Raw genomic sequence first — 14,565 nt, 5'->3', positions numbered from 1 at the left:
CCGTTTCCGGGGAAAGTAAACATTATTTTTACGATGGTTTTTAAGATTTTATGGCGTCGGGTAAACCATTAAATGACGAGTATAGTACGTGTACTGGTAATGACAAGCTGTAACGTAGGTTGTATACAGGCATACGAGTGCGCGATAAGGCCGCATTTATCTTCGCGTTATTGGTCCACGATCGTGCAACGTTTGCCAAAACGTTCTCGCTTCTTACGTTCAAACACGCCGCGTACGGATTACCTTTATTTTTGGATTCGTGTTTCGTTATCGCGAATACTATTCGATCGTACACTACGACTTACGTTTTCTCCTCTGTTTCACCAGGAAACACACCTTGAACTGTCACAGAATGAAGCCGGCCCTGTTTTCGGTTTTGTGCGAGATCAAGGAGAAAACAGGTGAGTTTTTACTTTCTTATTTAATCCGGCTGGTTGTGACGAGACGGCACTCGAGCCGTTCGTGTGACCGTGCGTCACAAATCGTGATCCAATATTTACCGGTGTGCCGTGAACGTATCCCATAAATTAAGACACGTCAGAAAATCTGCAGTTTGTCCTGTTGCTGCTCGAAAATTAATGGAATATTTTAAACTTCGATTTCGCGCGTATCAAAGCGAGCAAGCATCGAATTAGAATCACAGAATAAGATTGGGTCGCGCTCGTTGAATCATTTTTCGAAAAGTAATTCGTCACGGTATTCGCTAGAAGCGTAGTAATCCGAATCGTGTATCGTCGGTCACCATCTCCCGAAACTTACGATAAACGGGTACCGATTAAATAGACGCCGACGAGATAAGAGGGAACGCTCCATAAAAGTACGGGCGATCACCTCGTAACTCGCGTGCACCGGGTCCGCCTCTCGCATGCGAGCAGTTCTAAACAATCTGAGAAATTCCTAGAACGAGAGATCCCTATCTAGACTCGAGCGAGTGGAGAGAGGCTGTTGATACGTTTTGGGCGCGCGGTGCAGGGTCGACCCCTGTGCCCATTCGAAACTCGTAAACATAATTTTTATGCGATGTTTGGATTACTTTTACGCGCGGATCAAGAGACCACGAAACGCGCAATTATTTTTCGGGTGCGAGGGGTGGCTGGCTGGCTCTGGCTTGGCTTGCCTCGACCCGACAAGGGGCATAAGGGGGACTGAGGTGGAGAGCAGGAGGTGTGTGGGTCGGCTACCCCAAAAGTAGTTTCTGCCTGGTCGTTTGATGGGGGTGGTGGAGCCACCACGCCCCTCATGCTAAGCCACCCTCTTTCACGTCGTTCTGCCGTAAGTATATGTGTATATCCTACACACATTTTTCTCTCTTCCTCTCTCTCTTGTTCCTCGCTGTCCCCTCCTCTCCTAGCGGCCAGCTAGTCTCCTTCTTTCTCGCGACGAGGGTGGTATTGTGCTGGTCGAGGGTTCGGCGTCGACGACATTCCACGTACAGCGTCCGTTGTATATGTCTCTTCGATAAAAATTCGAAAGGGAGGCTAGCCCCATCGTCGCGAAACGATGCTCTTTTTCCTGCAGGATCAGTCTAGAACCAGGAAACTGGACCTTTTTTAAGCGAACGTAGACAAAAGATATACCGCTTCTGGTTTCCTCCTACACTTTTTACTCGAGTGTACTTTGGCGATAATTAGAGGATTTACGATATTTTATATTTTCATTTCTATAGTATTGTATTTTGTCGGAAGTTAAACGTATTCGAGGTTTAAGCGACACGCGGAATCCCCATGGCTCAATGGCCACCGTTAAAGGGTTCTTTCGTCGTCCGATACGAAGAAAGTGAGACAGAGTCGAGAGCGTAAAGAGGATTTACGTAAACAAAAAAGGCGTCGAAGTATGATGAGCGCACTCAAGAGGATCAGTCGTTTTAATGGTTTTGTATTCTTTATGAGTCCGTGCTAAGTATACACGGTCGCGTTCTCGCACAGGCAGAAACACATGGGTGGCTGTCCGTGCATGTACGCGAGCGTAGGTCAGACGAAGGTACAGAGAAAAATGTATAGGGTAACGGAGACCAAGCGACGAGGGCTGTACAGAGAGAGAGAGAGAAAGAGGCAAGGCTTGTAGTAGAGTTTATGGGCAATGGCTGACGAGGCAGTGAAAAAGTACTAAAACCAAGAGGAGCAGATAAACGCTATGTTAAGCAGACCGTTTTACCAGCCATTTAATATAATCGGCTCTCTCATGGAGCTCGGATAACTTCGACTCAGGGACGTACCGAGTCAGATTTCTCCCTATTCGACATTTTTTCCCCCCGTTATTTTTATTCGCTGCCGATAAACGTCGCGGCAGCTTGCGACTTCGTTTACGAATGTTTGTATTTTATCGCGACAACGAGCGATTCGACGCTCCTCTCGTACCTTCAAGGGGCATCAAGGTATCCGCGACCGTATCGAAACGTTCGTATAATGAGTTGATAAATGGATCGTCTTTCTCTTCTGCCGCGCGAAAGATCTATTTTTAATGGACTGGCTCCACCATTTGAATATCTCTCATCGTGATTGATAGTCTCGCAGCGTTAGTCCCGAGGCGGCGACGATTTGTCACGGTCATCCGAAGCAGCTACTCGTCGAAACGCCGCGGTGATCTTCGAAAACCTGTTTCGGACAACCCCGTTTAGACCGATTTCCCATGGGGCGCGAGAGGATCCCGGAGGGTGGCCGAGTACGACAGAGAGCTCGAAATCCGCGGGATTTCTCGAACCCATCTTTCGACCAACCCCTAATCCGTTTTTTCTTCTCTGGCGTCCGGGAGATCTTTTCTTCGGATAGTCCTCCGCAACGGCGGCGTATAATCGTGGACGTCCCACACGGTGTTTTACGAAAAATCGACCATTTTTACGATTAAACTCCGTCGAAACACGGAGCTCCCTAGCGTCGAGCGAATTTTAAAAATACATCGAATAGTTAATTCGATACGAACGGTCGCGCGTGGCTCCTGTAATTAATCAAAGACCGGTCGCTATCGATTGCTAGCTCGGCCGTCCGATTGGCGGTCAACTTTATTTATCGTCTGTCGGCGGGTGTACCGTACGTGTGCCTCGAAACGCGAGTTGATCGGTTATGCATCCTCCCGCTCTTTCCGTCAACTCTTTCTCCGTCCCTTTCGATTTATCGTCATTCAATTAAACCGACAGCCAGGCACCGCGTTACTCTCAATTCCGTACTTTTGAAACGACGCCGCCGCCGCCGCGGTCGCGTCCTGGCGTAACAATTAAAAATCCATACTCGATTTGGCCGGCGTCCAGCGGTGATTCTCTTTTACTTCGCGCATCTACGCCCGTAAGTGTTTTCGCGGACGAAACTCTTCGCCCGCAGCATCCCTGCTCTCTTCGTTTTTTTCTTTCGTTTTTGTATTACTTTTTTCCGTAATTTCTGATTCGGTTCAATTACGTCCGCCGGCGTGATGGAACGTCCGAACGACGACGCGTCGCAAGATTGTCGCGCTTTTTGTGTAACCGATATCGTTGCTTCCGGGGCCTCCATAACTCCAGCTTTTTGTGCGATATTTTGCTCCTCGTTCGCCGACCCTCCGCAGAGGATATTCCTTTGTCGATGCGTCGCGGGTAAAATCAAATTTAGACCTTGTAAAAATAGTTGTTTCGACGGAGGCGATGGCTCCACTTTTCAAAATATACAGGTTGTTTGGCCACGCATGGGAGATTCTAGAGGTCAAAATAAGTCGAAAATCAAGGATACTAATTTGTTGATTGAGGCTTCGTTAAAAAGTTATAGAAACATTCCCGGCCACACAGTATATTTTCGGTGAAGAATTTTTTTTCTCGAAAGCACGTAGGATTTCGAGGGTATGTATATTCACCAAAAATACTTGTAATCGACCCCTGCAACTAAAAATAATTTTTTTAGAACGATTTAAAACTTTTCAATTACGTCGAAAAATTTGTCCACCTTCCTGAATTTTTTTCTCGAAAGTGGATAGGATTTTAGGGGTATGTCTATTCACCAAAAATGATTGTACTTGACCCTTGCAACCGAAAATAATTTTTCCGTGAATGATTTGAAATTTTTAAATTTTTAACGAAACCTCAATCAACAAATTGATATTCATGATTTTTGTCTTATTTTGGCCTCTAGAATCTCCCATTAAAATTTTTTCCAAGGGTGGCTGAACATGTATAACCCACTCGATGCGATTACCTTTTCAACTTGCTTTTCCCGCGATGAATTTATTCTAGCCTCCGTAGTTTCGCGTGTTTACCTTCCATCGATGCGTTCGAAAAATAATTAACGGGCCACTGTACAATTTTCATAATGAACATTGTATTCTCGTAAGAGTAAACTGTGTGTTCTGCGTTAATTAGACGGCGCTGGCTTTAATTAAGGCTTGCGCAACGTTCCGCGTGTTTGTTTGTCTCGCACGATTTTGCACGCGAGATACGCCACGGCGATTTAGGCATTACGTATTTTTTTACGCTCAGAAATTTTCGGTATTCTTCCTTGTACAGCCTCCTCCGTTCTGATTAATAAATACGTGCATTAATCGTAATTACCGGGATTTGCATTAATGACTCGTAACGCTTCTCCGTCGCAGGGATAGACACCAAACGAAGCTCCGGGGCTCGGAAGATTTAATAATGTAATTTACTCGTTTGACGCAATACGCCTCGTGCATCATGATTTAACGCGCTATCCCCTGTAATCTGATTTACGGAAGTTGCATCGCGAGTCGAGATTAAAATATCCACACACCCCCGCGCGCGATCGCGATTTCGTTATCCGATCGCAATCCGTTTTATAATTCGAGCAGGAGAAATTTTCCGGGGCTTTGGGTCTTTAATTATTTCCGTCGGTCCCGCCCGTTCCGGATTTTTGTTTCGTCGAACGTATGCCGGCGGGGGTTATTAATCGTCGGAGAAAAGCGTATAAACTGGTTGACCGATCCGAGGATTTAGCGACGAGGTCGTATCGCTGGCGAAGGTACGTAAAGGTAGCGTCGGCTTTCCACGGGATGACGCTTCTCGTCCCAACCCCAGTTGGAATGTCGTTCCCCTAGCTTCGATTTCCTTTTCTTCTTCTTCTTCTTCTTCGTCTTCCCGTTCGTTTTTCGTTTCGTGTTCTTCTCCCTCCTGCTTCGGCCGTGGTCCCCGCATGCAGATGGGTTCCAGCAACCAAGGTGAACCGGCCTCTCTGCTCTCTCTCCACAGAGGGAGACTCAAACTTCTTCGACTCGACTAACGAGATTTGTCCGATTCCAGCCTGTCGTATTGTGTACTGATTTATTACGAAAAGTTTTTAAGGTTGCACCGAATCCCCGAGTGCACTTACCCCGCGGATATCGAGTAGACGCCGAGAGCTTTTGCTCGCCGTGCCGGAGAGCGTTTCGCAACAATCTCTGTCGCCGGTTGAATCTTCCACGATGTACCGGGTGGCTAGATACAAACACGGTTCGATCGTCAGCCCGTCGAAAGAATGTTTAACAGCGAGGCGGCAATATTCGCTACGCGAACGTAGTTTTCGATACGCCGGTCGCGGCACGTTGTATATTTATAGGCAAAGATAAAAGCTCCGGTGCATTATCGAGCAATAATATTACAGTAATGCCTGGTCGTAGATAAGATACACGTTACGCGCGTCGACAAGGGCCGGACGTGGGCGTCGCTGTTCGAAAAACGAGCCGCGTGGGTGAAATGGAAAATCTGAAAATACACGTGCGCGCCAGGTAACCTTGTGCCGTTGATATTTTCGGAACGTTTCTTTCTTTTCGTCGAAACGAAACGCGCACGCAACGACGCTCGAATGTTTTTCGAGCTCCGTACCGGAGCGCGTGTATCGCGTAATTGAAAAAGTAGGAGGACACGTTGCGAGCCGAGTAATGATACGGCGGACAAAAGAAAATCCAAGAGACCGAGGAGGCATTGTGCTGTCAAGTCGTACACGACAGTTACACTGCTGTCCCGTTAACGGAATTGCACTTAAGTCGCTTTAATTGCGCGGAGTTACTGACCGGAAGTCGTCGTTATGGTCATCGCCCTCGCAGAACGATCTCTCCCTTCACCCTTTGCGTTCGGATCGGTATCGATTCTGATCTCGTTGCGCTAGCGGATAGATTCGCGCGGGGAAATATTACTCGCATTTCCGTATAATAGCTTTGGGAATTCAATTGTGAACATATTTTAAATCGCACACGAAGCGATCCTTGTGCCTCCTTGAATACAGATAACATTTGCTTGGTATAGTTTATCCGCCTGACTATTATGCCTTCTTTCTTCTTTACAATCAAGATGGTTTTTGGAATTATTTTTGAATAAATTCCCGCCATCGTGTGTACCGATCCTCTCGAGCCTCGCCCGAAAAACCGCGAAGGGTTGCAAAAGAGGAAAAAAGGAGGAAGATGCGCGTCGGGTCGTCGTGCCGCGCGATAAATATCTACCAGCGAGAGGCCCCTTTGCGGAATTCGTGGTGCGTGTTCGGGTTGGCGCGTGCGTGCGGGGCGCAGGGGGTCGATTTAACAAACCATACGTTACGCCACGATAAAATCTCGCAAACCTATAAACTTCGAGGCCGGAGCTAGGTGCGGGTACGTTATATCATAAAAATCCAGTAAAATAAGCTCGTAAACCGAAAGACAGAGAGAAAGTCGCGGAAAGATGGAAGGAGAGCGAGGCGGACAAGCAATATACTCTTCCTGCTCGCGCGGGTACGTGCTCTACGGCGTGTTTTACGCGACGACGCGGCCCACACGCGTCTCCGGCACTCCGGTTTTTATCGGCGATAATTAATCCACGGGCCACGGCCCGGTCGAAGGGTTTTTCGGTGTCCGAAGCACCCGATAACGCGAACGTTTGTTGGCAATTTCTTCGTATCGCGCGTCCGCGAGAAGTTACCATCGCTGGCTCCGCCCATCCCCACTTTCGTCGTGCTAAACTAGAGTGGGGATCCGGGCGCCAATCGGAGCCGCGTTCCTCTCGCTGGGCAACTTCTCGCGAACGCACAGTAGTCGCGTCGCGACAAAATACGACTCTGCTTTTTAGGCGAGACCCCGCTTACGTTTATCCCGATGATTATCCGTCCCCGGTAACTCCGTCGCGATCTATATAGACGAGAGAAGAACGATCTTTCGAGAGGCTAATTGGAAGACTCTCGAGGGCCAGCGTTGGCTCCGGTGTACATACACCGGGGGCCGGTATTCTCTTAATCGTATGGTAATTCTATGGAGATTGCATGGGGCGAGGAGAAGCTCGTACCGTGGATCGTTAGGCCCTTTTCGTTCCCGATGGAATCTAACCTTGCCCCTTTTTTCGTCGATCCGCCGCGTCCGTCTTCCCTTTGGATTCTAATCAGTTTCTCTTCAACTGTCGCGTCGTTCGATTAACGAGTTTTCCGCGATCGTCTTTGTGGAAACCCGAGACCATGAGAAATTCACGGTCCCGTGTAAATTGTGGCCTCCCATCGGCCCCCGACGACTTCGTCGAGGGGTTAGATCCGAGGTGACGGGTGAATGGCATCCCACCCTCGGGGATAACAATAACCGCGCGGTTCTCGGCACGAAATAAGTATCATCGTGTCCTGTTTTCGCGCTAGAAAACGCCGGGACACGCGACGATCTAGCGCTACGTACGCGGCCGTTATTACGTGCCGTGCATACGCTCGCAGACCGTTATCGTTAATTTAATTCCGTTTCAATTCCGTCGGTGCAGAAGATGACAAGAGAGTGACAGCTCGTCCTTGAGGCGAACGTCGTACGTCTGTCATTGGGAACCGCGTATTAGAATAATTTTATCGCGAAACGAATTGCTCGCGCGCGACTCCCTCCGTGTGTTGGTAGACGTCTACGCGACCACAACGTGTCGCGTGTACGTTAACCTATTCGCCGATTCGAGCGTGCTGCGTTTCGTTTAACGACTCGTTTGAAGCGATCGGAACGTTCCTACGAAGGCGCGTCGTCCTCCCGTCGGGAGGAGTTTGCGCCTCCAGCGATTTGCTCGACCGTTCGCCGTTCTTCGAGGACGTAATTGGACCGCGAGTTATCTAATTAAGCGTTACAAACACCTGAAACTCTCTGGCGCGATACGCGTCTCGCGAGGGCTGTTACGGTTTCGGTATCGGCCAGATATTTTCCGCGTTCGAAACTTCGTTAACTCTCGATAGGGGAGCGGAATGGCCCTGGAAAACACCAATCTCTGCCCGAGCTTTGTTATTATTTACACTCCTGGACAAAAAGATAACGCATGTGTGCTATCTTTAATTGCTCGGAAACTACGTAGAATTGTTCAAGTGTAAAAAATGGTAAGTAAAGGTCACGACGCGAGAGGAAGAAACATGTTAGAAAATAAGAACGATCTCGCTAATATTCACAGTTTGCAGAAAAAAAACATGTAAATACCGAGGGCGAAATAATAGCATACTGAACTTTCTGTTGACATTATTCAATAGTTCGCGATCTCTTGAGCAGTTGTGAACAGGTGCTGTTTATTACACGATCAAACGTCGATATGGATCGCGGAAATAAGTTAAATGAGAATGAGATTAGAGAGATCATTGTGTTGAAAAGTCGTAATTTGAATGTTTCTCAAATTTCAAAAATTGTGAAAAGAAGCCGAAAAGTTATATGTAATTTGTTGAAAGACCCGGCAAATTATGGCAAAAAAAAGTTCTGGAAGGCCACCATCTTTATTGGAACGAGACAAACGGGCCATTGTACGAGTCGCATCAAACTCGGCATTAACATCTCGTGAAATTGCTTGTCGTTCAAATGTTACAGCGAACATCTGCAGTGTACGCCGTGTTCTTCAGAGGTGTAAGTTTATTCAACGACTGAAGATGAAACGAAACCCCCTTAACAGAATAACACAACAAGGAACGAGTAGCATTTGCAAAGACCAGAATTCACTGGAAGCGAAAATGGAAAAGAATTTTATTTACGGACGAGAAAAAATTTAATTTGGATGGTTCTGATGGATTTTCGTATTATTGTCATGACATACGAAAGGAAGAAATTGTCAGAGAACGACGACAAATGGGTGATGGTGGGATAATGGTTTGGGCCGGAATTGGTTACACAGGAAAAACTGATATAAACTTTATTAATGGCAAAGTGAACAGTAATATGTATATAGATTTAATATCCGAGCAAATATATAAACATGCAGACAGGAGTACAAAAGGAAATTTCGTCTTTCAGCATGATAATGCTGCCGTGCATCGTGCTAAAATTGTAAAAGCATTCTTTACAAATCAAAAGATTGCAGTTTTGCCATGGTCTGCCCGCTCCCCCGATTTAAATATAATATAGAATTGTTGAGGTGAATTAGCACGTGCCGTATACAAAAATGGAAGGCAATATCAGAATATTCACGAATTAAAAGAATCCATCGTAAAAAAACTGTATAAATCATTAACAAGTTGAATGATCGAAGTCACTGAGAATAAAGGTAGTTATACTCATTACTAATTTTCATGTAAATGGTGTTTCGAGAATAAATTTATCATTTATTTTCTTCTGTGAACTGCGAATATTAGTGAGAGCGTTCTTGTTTTCTAACATGTTTTTTTCTCTTGCGTCGTGGCCTTTACGTACTATTTATTATATTTAAAAAATTTTATGTAGTATCCGATAGCACACGTGTGCTATCTTTTTGTCCAGGAGTGTATATCGAGCGCTCGAAACGCCGCTAATGATCTTTTTAATTCCGTTGACCTCTTTCGCGGCTTATTTGTTTCCTCGAACCGTGTACCCGCGCATTACGCTTCCTATATGTAAAAGGTTAATCCCGTAAATTAAGTAAATAACTATCTTCAGCCCATGCTTGACGTCTCGTGTAATCGTCGGTCTCTTATCGCGGATCTGCTGCTGTTCGAAACAGCAAAACACCACGGCATTCGTCGTTGAGCGGTTGTACTTTCCGCTTGTCAGCACAATGCAACGAGATTCGCACGCGAGTATCAAAGTTTCATCTATCCGGGTTCCGGGCGCGCGGGTTCGATTATTTACGCCGGCGAATATCGAGGAAGGCGCGCGCGAGTAGCGTAGATCAGGACGAACAGGGCATCCTCGCGCGAGAATAAAAGAGAAAAAGGTGGCGAGGATAAGGGGGAAGGGAACACGAAGGTGGAGAGCTTCCATCTCCGGCTGGAGATTTCATTAAAATTCATGAACCGTGCGCGACTTGCGCCTCCGCGGTGGGTCTTTGAGTTTCGCGTGTTAGGAAGAAGCGGCCCGGCGCGTCTCAACGCGAACCGAACAACCAGAAGAACCCCGTGGAAGGTTCGAGGGACGCGGCAGGGCAACGTTAGCTATGAATAATACAGGGAACTTCTAATTGCGCGAGACAAAACTCGGTAGTTGGAAAGTTTCCGTAGCCAGCGCCTCGGCGACGGCCAGAAACTTTCTCGGGCTCTCTCGCTAAACTTACCGCTTGTTTCCACCGACCCTCCTCTCGCATACGCGACGTTGTCTCACCGGAAGTCAAGCCGCCTCCGAATCTCCTCTTCGACTTTTGCCCGTGAGCGCCGTGTCGAGTGCTACCGACGAAACTTCTACGGTCGATCCGACTCCGCTTCCTCGCGCTCGATCATTTTCGAGAACTCGTGGATACGCGAAACTCTCGCGAAAGTTAATTCGGGGATGTGCTCCCGCATTCGATATCGTAATACCGGGTGGCCGCTTCGAAGTTTCGTTCCTTCGTCGACCAGAGTTTATTTGTAATTCAACATTAATCGCGCTCGAAGTTACGAAATTCATAAATAAATCGTTTATACGCAACACGATAGAAACGTGTATCCTAATTGAAGGGAACGCATTCCGACGTAAAGAGTTTCGATAAAAATAAGCAAGTATCGCGACATCGCGTGTATGTTGATCGATTTGGGATGAAACCAGCGTCAAAATGCCTTAGACCCGATGTTTTCGACGGAGCGTGCTCGACAGAGGCGTTTTGACGACCGCACGCGATCCAGATTTCATCGTCGAGCGATGATCGGAGTCATTATTCGCGTTCAGTCGTTTCGTTCCCAACTAGAGCGAGAAACGTGGAAGGGGAGAAATAAACTGATAGTCGTTTCGGATTCTATTCCTCTCTTTTTCTCGTGGCATCGTTCGCATAGGTGCTGGCAATGAGAAGAGGGATATCGTTTCCGCGGGGAGGGTGTGCTCAGCCCCCGTACTCAGGGGTGGCTGTAACGTCGCTCGTAAAAACACCGTAAACTCGACAGCAACAGGTCCCGTGTGTCTGGTACAGAAACGCCGACCGCGCTCGAATATGACGTTTCGAGTGCTCGGGGCACCCCGTCCTCGTATCACGGTCCTGCTCCAATTCCACGCCGCCCGACCGACCTCTGTTTTCCACCCCTGCACGCTGCCCCGAAACGATAGCGCACGGTGGTCCGAATCGGAAAATTTAACGACGTATATTGCCTTTTCGACCGTGAGAGATATCGACGCGAAATTTCGAGTAAACGTTACAAAATTATACAAGCTGTTGAAAATGACTCGTATCGCGGAGATCGGCCCGGGAAGAATTTAAGAAACGAGCGACCATTACATTTTATTAGCTGGAGTTTATTTGGTCGTTAAAAGTTTTAAAAAGGAAGCGTTTGCACGCATCTTCGCGCATGCAGAAGTTGCTTGATTTATAGAGGGAGAAATACAATACCGAACTTGCTTCGAGATTATTACTGGCCATATATTTTTATTACGCCCGCCTTATTGCGCGTACCAAGACGCGTTCAACGAGAAACAGAGTCTGCTTGATCGTGACGTTTCGCTCGACACCCATTTGGTATAAAAGAAAAACTTGAGATCACACATTCTCGAACGCTACGGTTGTTACGTTGATCCAACGGAGGAGTCGTTGGTCAAAGGAGCCTCCTCTCGCTGCACCAAGAATTTTCGCGACGAAGGATTCCGAATTCTCGCCGCGTAAAGAGTCTGCGGCATCCTGGCAGCATGCATTATGCATACACCGCGATGCATACACGAGAAAAATGTCTCTCCGCAACCGCGAAAGAGGGTTGCGTTTACGTGCGCGACGCTTTTGCTTGCGTACGTGCGCGTACTCCGACGCGGGGCAAAAATTTTTAATACCCTGGCTGCGTTTTATCAGCCACCAGCGTGCTACCACTTATCGTGATCGCTTCGTTCGCGTGCTACGATCGAGGAAGGTTCGACGATCGCAAGTATCGGTATCAAAACGTCAATCTATCGTAACCTTTTGTGACAAGAGTTCCAATTCCCGTCGCCATTAATCGGCAGGGTGCATTAAAAAATTGCCCCGTCGTTGGATTTTACGGAGCAACGTGTTTCGTATCGACGGTTCCCATCCACGATATTTCCACGATGGTTTTTCGACGATTTGATATCGAGCGCCTTGCCCTCCCCTTCGACGAGCGGCTGGCGGGGATGAAGCTGAGCCGACAGTGGCGTCGGTCCACCCTTTCTCAGGGACGGATTACCCTCTCTAGTCCCTCCAGAAGCCGTGCCTGATCTCTACGGCTCCATTAGAACCTCCACGAACGACCGTATTATCCGATTCTTCCTCCCCGAGTCGAATAATCGGTCCTCGCGGCAAAAAAAAACGTGCTCCTTTTACAAATCATCGACGATCCCGGCTGTCCTTCGACCGGTTATATTCCCAGATACGCCCGGCGAAGGTGAGGTTATTTTTTTTAATTTCACCGAACGAGTTTCGAGGTTTACGGGCGGCGCAGGTAACGAGATTGCCCCCCGGGACGGAATTTTTACCGCCGATACGTTTGGTTCGGGTGTCCGGTGTTTCCGCGAGGGTCCGTCTCGTTAGTCGGAAACCGAATCGAGGGGCGAGACGGGTAGACGAGGGTGTAGTTTTTCCGATGGTGATGCACCGACGCTGAGGCGTGCGTTTACGATACCCGCGGGAGCCACCGGCATGAAAATGAAACGCGAAAGAGGTCTCCGTGCGCTGTCCATCCGTGAAAAAGGATACCGCCTACGTGGAAAATTTCAGAAACACACCGCAGACGTTGCCTCCCACGATCGCAAGACCACGCAAAAATCATCCGATCGGTCTCTTTAACTCAAAATCTACCAGGGTGTTAGAATCATTTGTTTCGTACACGTTTTTTAGAGAGCTAAATATATTTCAAAATTTACACGTTGTATAAAAATTATCGAGACAAGCGCGCGGGCGTAGTGTTTACTCAGTTGTTGGCTACTTCCGTAACTATCGTAATATACGACGCTCCGTCGACGTGTTTTTATTTGCTGTTGGAGTACGTCTAGTTTAGAACAACACAATTTCGCGTGTTGATAAAATTAAAGAGACACGGAAAAGAAGAAAGTAGTTGGAGAATCTGACGCGTACTTCGGTCAGGATGGGCCCTTAATTTTTAAGTGGCTCGAAGGATCTTCGCAGAACATTGGTGACCTTTTTCTCCAGGACGTTCGATCTTCCCGATGGGATCGGTCCTTTGGGCGTGAGTAAAGGTTAGAGGCGATACAGCGTCAGCTTTTATTGCTGATAATGCTCCCGGTCGTCGCGGAAAACCGTTAGAAAATTGATCTTCGAAAGATCCCCAGTCTCGATAAAAGGCCATTGGCATTATTCTCTTCTCTCCTACCGATTCTCATTATCTTTTTTCGGTATTCGAGATCGCGCGTTTTCCCGATGTTTACGTTTCGGTGGACAGATGTACCTGGAAAAGTCCGTGTTTCCGCGCGACTACGCTCGCCGGTGATTTTCCAGGCCAAGCGTCAGCGCGTTATTCGTGGGATGCGCGTACCATAGATCACGGTGTTTTCAGCGCCCGCATCCACGGAACGCACGCACTCACACGCACACGGGTCGTGCACATGGGAACCGACTGAGTTATTTTCTGACCATTGCCTCTCTCTTCCTCCCCACGCGAACCACTCGCGTACAGTTTGGTGCACCGCGTATACGTGCGCGAACCCGCTATATCCGCGCGTATGTACGCCAGGGAAGCGTGTACAGGCTGATTCAGCGGTTGACAAACATCGACGAACAGCTCTTTCGAATGCTGACGGATTTCGAGGAACGATACTTGGACCGGAGGTGGTGTGTACTTCCGGAATAGATCAGGTGAAACGTCAGGTCGCGCAGAAATACGCCGAGCGTAAAGGCTCGAAATGTTTTACGCGTCTAGCGAGACCGGATCGTAACTCAGTTGGCGTCTCCTCGTATTTTTACGCGAAACATTCGCGATCGAAATCTAGTTAAATCCGATTTTTGAGTCACCCTGTGCCCGCAGAGCGACGGTGGATGCATAAACAGTAGCCCGACGGTGCGGTGGCGGGCATACATTTGAATGACGTTGCGACACACGCGCGAATCCTCGTCTAGGAACACGAACGCAGACGCTAACCTATACCGGGTGGCTCGAAAGCGGCGGCGGTCGACGCGAGAGCCACTCGATCAATACGCCACGTTGCCTCCTGCGCCTCCACCCCCAGGAACGTCTACCCCCTGTCGCCTCTCGCCCTCCTCTCTCTCTTCCACCAGCCAGCTAGCCCTCTCTCCTCTCCCCGTCTTCCTTCTGCTCCGTGTGCTGTTCACCCACCCCTCGGAAAAGGAACGTCGGAGGAAACACGCTCTTTCTCTCTCCCTCTTCCATC

General features: G+C 48.1%; 1 protein-coding gene across 8 annotated transcripts in view; it reads left to right on the top strand.

Annotated features, from left to right (window-relative positions):
• The window catches only part of Exd (PBX homeobox extradenticle), a 44,338-nt gene that overhangs the window by 2,584 nt on the left and 27,189 nt on the right, over positions 1-14,565 (top strand). For all 8 annotated transcript variants that reach the window (XM_076771824.1, XM_076771823.1, XM_076771826.1 and 5 more), the window contains one exon: positions 328-401. In XM_076771824.1, coding sequence (XP_076627939.1) covers positions 328-401 — 74 coding nt within the window. The remainder of the gene's footprint in view (positions 1-327; positions 402-14,565) is intronic.

The sequence above is a fragment of the Colletes latitarsis genome, chromosome 8 (genome assembly GCF_051014445.1).
Source record: "Colletes latitarsis isolate SP2378_abdomen chromosome 8, iyColLati1, whole genome shotgun sequence".
In the NCBI taxonomy this organism is placed as follows: Eukaryota; Metazoa; Arthropoda; class Insecta; order Hymenoptera; family Colletidae; genus Colletes; species Colletes latitarsis.
Note: the sequence above shows the minus strand (reverse complement) of the source record. Positions and strands in the feature narration are given on the sequence as shown.